The 9,196-nt window shown below is 50.3% G+C and overlaps 1 protein-coding gene across 1 annotated transcript in view; it reads left to right on the top strand.

Annotated features, from left to right (window-relative positions):
- The first annotated feature begins 1,477 nt into the window (after positions 1 to 1,477).
- The window catches only part of DNMT1 (DNA methyltransferase 1), an 83,820-nt gene continuing 76,101 nt past the window's right edge, over positions 1,478 to 9,196 (top strand). The window contains exon 1 of the mRNA XM_075346490.1: positions 1,478 to 1,836. Within this exon, the coding sequence (XP_075202605.1) occupies positions 1,781 to 1,836 (56 nt within the window). The 5' untranslated portion in view covers positions 1,478 to 1,780. The remainder of the gene's footprint in view (positions 1,837 to 9,196) is intronic.

The raw sequence follows: 9,196 nt of genomic DNA, 5'->3' as shown, positions 1-9,196 counted from the left end.
GTCAGGAAAGACTTTATCTACCTACCCCGGTGTCATCCTGGGGACGGTTAATTATGGCGTATTTTTGAATGTGCTTGATGCAAATCTAGCAGTGAAGTGTACAACTAGGGCCCAACTGCTGCCACTGAAGGGGTGGGTGTGTGTGTGGCCCAATTTTTGGAAAAAAGGGAGGCTCCGCTTGGAGTAACCCTTGCTTGCTGTGTTTTTAAAAGAAGCCAAGATGAACAGAGCTGGGATCAGGAAAGACTTTGCTACCTACCCCGGTGTCATCCTGGGGACGGATAAGAATGGCGTATTTTTGAATGTGCTTGATGCAAATCAAAACATCCTGTTTGCAACTAGGGCACAACTGCTGCCACTGAATGGGTGGGTGTGTGTGGGGCCCAATTTTTGGAAAAAAAGGGAGACTACGCTTGGAGTCACCTTGCGGTGTTTTACATGATTTTAGAAGGGCGTGCCATGCCTATATCTGTGTGTCCTCCTCTTTTTCCTTGTCCAGCTGTTTTGTTTTCGCATGAGTATATGTCCTTGTCACTTTCCCATGTGTTTGAGTTGTTTGTCACCTTTTGGACACCTTTGAGGGTGTTTTCTAGGTGTTTTACTGTGTTTGTGATTGCCTGCCATTGTTTCCTATTGGCTCGAGTTTGGCTCGTCGAACGTTCGACGAGCCGAACTCGAACGGGACCTCCGTTCGGCGAACCGACCTCGAGCCGAACCGGGACCGGTTCGCTCATCTCTAGTCTTGAGCTGTCGGTTTTCATTATACCATTGTTGCGTAGATGTGATGTTTTGATCGCCTGTTATTACATTTTAATGCAATGTTGAGGCAACCAAAAACCTTAATTTTGGGGTTTGGATTGTTTTTCTCTCCACGACATGCACTGATCAGATTGATTGATTGTATACTTTGATAGATCGGGAATTTCTGAGCGCGGCCATACCAAATAAGTGTATTTTTATTTAATATTTTTTTTATAATATATAAATACGTATATATATTTATTTTTAGTTTTAATGTTGCATAAGGGGGTGATTTGAACTTTTTCATGTTTTTTTTTACATTTTTTCTTATTTTTTTATCACTGTATTGAATAATGACCTTCTTGTCCGATCGCTTGAGCATTGAACCCTGAAAAAAACCTTTTAATTAGACTTTAGCTAACTGAGGTATAAAAACTCCATTATCATCAAGCTGGATGGTAACAGCACCTTTTCTAGACAGAGGAGTAAATAAAATAACGCAGAGGATATAAAAGCGCAGTGAGCACAGAGCCCGATAATCCGCGCCTCCCTCCCGCCTCCGACCTCTAGTGTGCTCTCAGCCGCGCCAGAATCCAGCACCATGGCAACCCCGCCCTCCGTGACGTCATCGCAGCGCCCTTCTGAGCCAGCCAACCAGTTGTCGGCAACTAATCCAGCACTGCGCACGCGCACTCTTCCCGCCACGTTGACCTTTAAACCTTGACGTCACGGCCGGGTTTCGCGCGTAAACACAAAGCGCGGGAGAGACAGAGTGTGTGCGCGCCAAAAGGAGGCGGAGTCACGTGATCCCGGGGCCATTTGAAAAGCTGAAGAGCTCGCGTGCTGCCGGGTGTCTCTTGTGTTCCGGTGGTCGGTCCGTGCCCGGTAGAAAGTGTCGGTGGGCCGCAGCGCTGCTCCTGCCCTTATACGTCTTGCACGGCTCCTGTGTTGGCGGGAAAGGCGGCTTTTCCCGCGTTATTTTTTACCCGCAGCTGTATTTTGGCTCCTTCTCTCCGCGTTTTGCCCGTGTGCGCCCCGGATGATGCCAGCCCAGGCCTGTCCTCCCGCCGCGCTGCCTGCTGACGTCAGGGAGCGGTAAGTGGCGCAGACGTCACCCGGCCGTGTATGACGTCACCGGGGGCTTATTAAAGAGGGGCGAGCCTTCTGCGAGTACTACAAGGCTCAGCGTGTCCCTGCATCTCTGGGAGCCTTGTAAAGATACTACTTTTAGCTTGTAGCCTGCTGGGAGTTGTAGTAGTCTCACTCCTTCCATAGCTGGGCATGGCTGGTGCACTACAACTACCTGCATGTGCTGTGCATACAGCTAACCGCATCCCTGACTACAAGCCCCAGCATGTGTCCTGACAGCCTGTAATGTGGGGAACTACATGCCCCAGCAGGTGTCCTGACAACCTGTAATGTGGGGAACTACAAGCCCCAGCAGGTGTTCTGACAGCCTGTAATGTGGGGAACTACAAGCCCCAGCATGTGTTCTGACAGCCTGTAATGTGGGGAACTACAAGCCCCAGCATGTGTTCTGACAACCTGTAATGTGGGGAACTACAAGCCCCAGCATGTGTTCTGACAACCTGTAATGTGGGGAACTACAAGCCCCAGCATGTGTTCTGACAACCTGTAATGTGGGGAACTACAAGCCCCAGCATGTGTTCTGACAACCTGTAATGTGGGGAACTACAAGCCCCAGCATGTGTTCTGACAACCTGTAATGTGGGGAACTACAAGCCCCAGCATGTGTTCTGACAACCTGTAATGTGGGGAACTACAAGCCCCAGCATGTGTTCTGACAACCTGTAATGTGGGGAACTACAAGCCCCAGCATGTGTTCTGACAACCTGTAATGTGGGGAACTACAAGCCCCAGCATGTGTTCTGACAACCTGTAATGTGGGGAACTACAAGCCCCAGCATGTGTTCTGACAACCTGTAATGTGGGGAACTACAAGCCCCAGCATGTGTTCTGACAACCTGTAATGTGGGGAACTACAAGCCCCAGCATGTGTTCTGACAACCTGTAATGTGGGGAACTACAAGCCCCAGCATGTGTTCTGACAACCTGTAATGTGGGGAACTACAAGCCCCAGCATGTGTTCTGACAACCTGTAATGTGGGGAACTACAAGCCCCAGCATGTGTTCTGACAACCTGTAATGTGGGGAACTACAAGCCCCAGCATGTGTTCTGACAACCTGTAATGTGGGGAACTACAAGCCCCAGCATGTGTTCTGACAACCTGTAATGTGGGGAACTACAAGCCCCAGCATGTGTTCTGACAACCTGTAATGTGGGGAACTACAAGCCCCAGCATGTGTTCTGACAACCTGTAATGTGGGGAACTACAAGCCCCAGCATGTGTTCTGACAACCTGTAATGTGGGGAACTACAAGCCCCAGCATGTGTTCTGACAACCTGTAATGTGGGGAACTACAAGCCCCAGCATGTGTTCTGACAACCTGTAATGTGGGGAACTACAAGCCCCAGCATGTGTTCTGACAACCTGTAATGTGGGGAACTACAAGCCCCAGCATGTGTTCTGACAACCTGTAATGTGGGGAACTACAAGCCCCAGCATGTGTTCTGACAACCTGTAATGTGGGGAACTACAAGCCCCAGCATGTGTTCTGACAACCTGTAATGTGGGGAACTACAAGCCCCAGCATGTGTTCTGACAACCTGTAATGTGGGGAACTACAAGCCCCAGCATGTGTTCTGACAACCTGTAATGTGGGGAACTACAAGCCCCAGCATGTGTTCTGACAACCTGTAATGTGGGGAACTACAAGCCCCAGCATGTGTTCTGACAACCTGTAATGTGGGGAACTACAAGCCCCAGCATGTGTTCTGACAACCTGTAATGTGGGGAACTACAAGCCCCAGCATGTGTTCTGACAACCTGTAATGTGGGGAACTACAAGCCCCAGCATGTGTTCTGACAACCTGTAATGTGGGGAACTACAAGCCCCAGCATGTGTTCTGACAACCTGTAATGTGGGGAACTACAAGCCCCAGCATGTGTTCTGACAACCTGTAATGTGGGGAACTACAAGCCCCAGCATGTGTTCTGACAACCTGTAATGTGGGGAACTACAAGCCCCAGCATGTGTTCTGACAACCTGTAATGTGGGGAACTACAAGCCCCAGCATGTGTTCTGACAACCTGTAATGTGGGGAACTACAAGCCCCAGCATGTGTTCTGACAACCTGTAATGTGGGGAACTACAAGCCCCAGCATGTGTTCTGACAACCTGTAATGTGGGGAACTACAAGCCCCAGCATGTGTTCTGACAACCTGTAATGTGGGGAACTACAAGCCCCAGCATGTGTTCTGACAACCTGTAATGTGGGGAACTACAAGCCCCAGCATGTGTTCTGACAACCTGTAATGTGGGGAACTACAAGCCCCAGCATGTGTTCTGACAACCTGTAATGTGGGGAACTACAAGCCCCAGCATGTGTTCTGACAACCTGTAATGTGGGGAACTACAAGCCCCAGCATGTGTTCTGACAACCTGTAATGTGGGGAACTACAAGCCCCAGCATGTGTTCTGACAACCTGTAATGTGGGGAACTACAAGCCCCAGCATGTGTTCTGACAACCTGTAATGTGGGGAACTACAAGCCCCAGCATGTGTTCTGACAACCTGTAATGTGGGGAACTACAAGCCCCAGCATGTGTTCTGACAACCTGTAATGTGGGGAACTACAAGCCCCAGCATGTGTTCTGACAACCTGTAATGTGGGGAACTACAAGCCCCAGCATGTGTTCTGACAACCTGTAATGTGGGGAACTACAAGCCCCAGCATGTGTTCTGACAACCTGTAATGTGGGGAACTACAAGCCCCAGCATGTGTTCTGACAACCTGTAATGTGGGGAACTACAAGCCCCAGCATGTGTTCTGACAACCTGTAATGTGGGGAACTACAAGCCCCAGCATGTGTTCTGACAACCTGTAATGTGGGGAACTACAAGCCCCAGCATGTGTTCTGACAACCTGTAATGTGGGGAACTACAAGCCCCAGCATGTGTTCTGACAACCTGTAATGTGGGGAACTACAAGCCCCAGCATGTGTTCTGACAACCTGTAATGTGGGGAACTACAAGCCCCAGCATGTGTTCTGACAACCTGTAATGTGGGGAACTACAAGCCCCAGCATGTGTTCTGACAACCTGTAATGTGGGGAACTACAAGCCCCAGCATGTGTTCTGACAACCTGTAATGTGGGGAACTACAAGCCCCAGCATGTGTTCTGACAACCTGTAATGTGGGGAACTACAAGCCCCAGCATGTGTTCTGACAACCTGTAATGTGGGGAACTACAAGCCCCAGCATGTGTTCTGACAACCTGTAATGTGGGGAACTACAAGCCCCAGCATGTGTTCTGACAACCTGTAATGTGGGGAACTACAAGCCCCAGCATGTGTTCTGACAACCTGTAATGTGGGGAACTACAAGCCCCAGCATGTGTTCTGACAACCTGTAATGTGGGGAACTACAAGCCCCAGCATGTGTTCTGACAACCTGTAATGTGGGGAACTACAAGCCCCAGCATGTGTTCTGACAACCTGTAATGTGGGGAACTACAAGCCCCAGCATGTGTTCTGACAACCTGTAATGTGGGGAACTACAAGCCCCAGCATGTGTTCTGACAACCTGTAATGTGGGGAACTACAAGCCCCAGCATGTGTTCTGACAACCTGTAATGTGGGGAACTACAAGCCCCAGCATGTGTTCTGACAACCTGTAATGTGGGGAACTACAAGCCCCAGCATGTGTTCTGACAACCTGTAATGTGGGGAACTACAAGCCCCAGCATGTGTTCTGACAACCTGTAATGTGGGGAACTACAAGCCCCAGCATGTGTTCTGACAACCTGTAATGTGGGGAACTACAAGCCCCAGCATGTGTTCTGACAACCTGTAATGTGGGGAACTACAAGCCCCAGCATGTGTTCTGACAACCTGTAATGTGGGGAACTACAAGCCCCAGCATGTGTTCTGACAACCTGTAATGTGGGGAACTACAAGCCCCAGCATGTGTTCTGACAACCTGTAATGTGGGGAACTACAAGCCCCAGCATGTGTTCTGACAACCTGTAATGTGGGGAACTACAAGCCCCAGCATGTGTTCTGACAACCTGTAATGTGGGGAACTACAAGCCCCAGCATGTGTTCTGACAACCTGTAATGTGGGGAACTACAAGCCCCAGCATGTGTTCTGACAACCTGTAATGTGGGGAACTACAAGCCCCAGCATGTGTTCTGACAACCTGTAATGTGGGGAACTACAAGCCCCAGCATGTGTTCTGACAACCTGTAATGTGGGGAACTACAAGCCCCAGCATGTGTTCTGACAACCTGTAATGTGGGGAACTACAAGCCCCAGCATGTGTTCTGACAACCTGTAATGTGGGGAACTACAAGCCCCAGCATGTGTTCTGACAACCTGTAATGTGGGGAACTACAAGCCCCAGCATGTGTTCTGACAACCTGTAATGTGGGGAACTACAAGCCCCAGCATGTGTTCTGACAACCTGTAATGTGGGGAACTACAAGCCCCAGCATGTGTTCTGACAACCTGTAATGTGGGGAACTACAAGCCCCAGCATGTGTTCTGACAACCTGTAATGTGGGGAACTACAAGCCCCAGCATGTGTTCTGACAACCTGTAATGTGGGGAACTACAAGCCCCAGCATGTGTTCTGACAACCTGTAATGTGGGGAACTACAAGCCCCAGCATGTGTTCTGACAACCTGTAATGTGGGGAACTACAAGCCCCAGCATGTGTTCTGACAACCTGTAATGTGGGGAACTACAAGCCCCAGCATGTGTTCTGACAACCTGTAATGTGGGGAACTACAAGCCCCAGCATGTGTTCTGACAACCTGTAATGTGGGGAACTACAAGCCCCAGCATGTGTTCTGACAACCTGTAATGTGGGGAACTACAAGCCCCAGCATGTGTTCTGACAACCTGTAATGTGGGGAACTACAAGCCCCAGCATGTGTTCTGACAACCTGTAATGTGGGGAACTACAAGCCCCAGCATGTGTTCTGACAACCTGTAATGTGGGGAACTACAAGCCCCAGCATGTGTTCTGACAACCTGTAATGTGGGGAACTACAAGCCCCAGCATGTGTTCTGACAACCTGTAATGTGGGGAACTACAAGCCCCAGCATGTGTTCTGACAACCTGTAATGTGGGGAACTACAAGCCCCAGCATGTGTTCTGACAACCTGTAATGTGGGGAACTACAAGCCCCAGCATGTGTTCTGACAACCTGTAATGTGGGGAACTACAAGCCCCAGCATGTGTTCTGACAACCTGTAATGTGGGGAACTACAAGCCCCAGCATGTGTTCTGACAACCTGTAATGTGGGGAACTACAAGCCCCAGCATGTGTTCTGACAACCTGTAATGTGGGGAACTACAAGCCCCAGCATGTGTTCTGACAACCTGTAATGTGGGGAACTACAAGCCCCAGCAGGTGTTCTGACAACCTGTAATGTGGGGAACTACAAGCCCCAGCAGGTGTTCTGACAACCTGTAATGTGGGGAACTACAAGCCCCAGCAGGTGTTCTGACAACCTGTAATGTGGGGAACTACAAGCCCCAGCAGGTGTTCTGACAACCTGTAATGTGGGGAACTACAAGCCCCAGCAGGTGTTCTGACAACCTGTAATGTGGGGAACTACAAGCCCCAGCAGGTGTTCTGACAACCTGTAATGTGGGGAACTACAAGCCCCAGCAGGTGTTCTGACAACCTGTAATGTGGGGAACTACAAGCCCCAGCAGGTGTTCTGACAACCTGTAATGTGGGGAACTACAAGCCCCAGCAGGTGTTCTGACAACCTGTAATGTGGGGAACTACAAGCCCCAGCAGGTGTTCTGACAACCTGTAATGTGGGGAACTACAAGCCCCAGCAGGTGTTCTGACAACCTGTAATGTGGGGAACTACAAGCCCCAGCAGGTGTTCTGACAACCTGTAATGTGGGGAACTACAAGCCCCAGCAGGTGTTCTGACAACCTGTAATGTGGGGAACTACAAGCCCCAGCAGGTGTTCTGACAACCTGTAATGTGGGGAACTACAAGCCCCAGCAGGTGTTCTGACAACCTGTAATGTGGGGAACTACAAGCCCCAGCAGGTGTTCTGACAACCTGTAATGTGGGGAACTACAAGCCCCAGCAGGTGTTCTGACAACCTGTAATGTGGGGAACTACAAGCCCCAGCAGGTGTTCTGACAACCTGTAATGTGGGGAACTACAAGCCCCAGCAGGTGTTCTGACAACCTGTAATGTGGGGAACTACAAGCCCCAGCAGGTGTTCTGACAACCTGTAATGTGGGGAACTACAAGCCCCAGCAGGTGTTCTGACAACCTGTAATGTGGGGAACTACAAGCCCCAGCAGGTGTTCTGACAACCTGTAATGTGGGGAACTACAAGCCCCAGCAGGTGTTCTGACAACCTGTAATGTGGGGAACTACAAGCCCCAGCAGGTGTTCTGACAACCTGTAATGTGGGGAACTACAAGCCCCAGCAGGTGTTCTGACAACCTGTAATGTGGGGAACTACAAGCCCCAGCAGGTGTTCTGACAACCTGTAATGTGGGGAACTACAAGCCCCAGCAGGTGTTCTGACAACCTGTAATGTGGGGAACTACAAGCCCCAGCAGGTGTTCTGACAACCTGTAATGTGGGGAACTACAAGCCCCAGCAGGTGTTCTGACAACCTGTAATGTGGGGAACTACAAGCCCCAGCAGGTGTTCTGACAACCTGTAATGTGGGGAACTACAAGCCCCAGCAGGTGTTCTGACAACCTGTAATGTGGGGAACTACAAGCCCCAGCAGGTGTTCTGACAACCTGTAATGTGGGGAACTACAAGCCCCAGCAGGTGTTCTGACAACCTGTAATGTGGGGAACTACAAGCCCCAGCAGGTGTTCTGACAACCTGTAATGTGGGGAACTACAAGCCCCAGCAGGTGTTCTGACAACCTGTAATGTGGGGAACTACAAGCCCCAGCAGGTGTTCTGACAACCTGTAATGTGGGGAACTACAAGCCCCAGCAGGTGTTCTGACAACCTGTAATGTGGGGAACTACAAGCCCCAGCAGGTGTTCTGACAACCTGTAATGTGGGGAACTACAAGCCCCAGCAGGTGTTCTGACAACCTGTAATGTGGGGAACTACAAGCCCCAGCAGGTGTTCTGACAACCTGTAATGTGGGGAACTACAAGCCCCAGCAGGTGTTCTGACAACCTGTAATGTGGGGAACTACAAGCCCCAGCAGGTGTTCTGACAACCTGTAATGTGGGGAACTACAAGCCCCAGCAGGTGTTCTGACAACCTGTAATGTGGGGAACTACAAGCCCCAGCAGGTGTTCTGACAACCTGTAATGTGGGGAACTACAAGCCCCAGCAGGTGTTCTGACAACCT

Source organism: Anomaloglossus baeobatrachus, chromosome 4 (assembly GCF_048569485.1).
Source record: "Anomaloglossus baeobatrachus isolate aAnoBae1 chromosome 4, aAnoBae1.hap1, whole genome shotgun sequence".
NCBI lineage: Eukaryota > Metazoa > Chordata > Amphibia > Anura > Aromobatidae > Anomaloglossus > Anomaloglossus baeobatrachus.
This window is presented reverse-complemented; position numbering and strand designations above follow the sequence as displayed.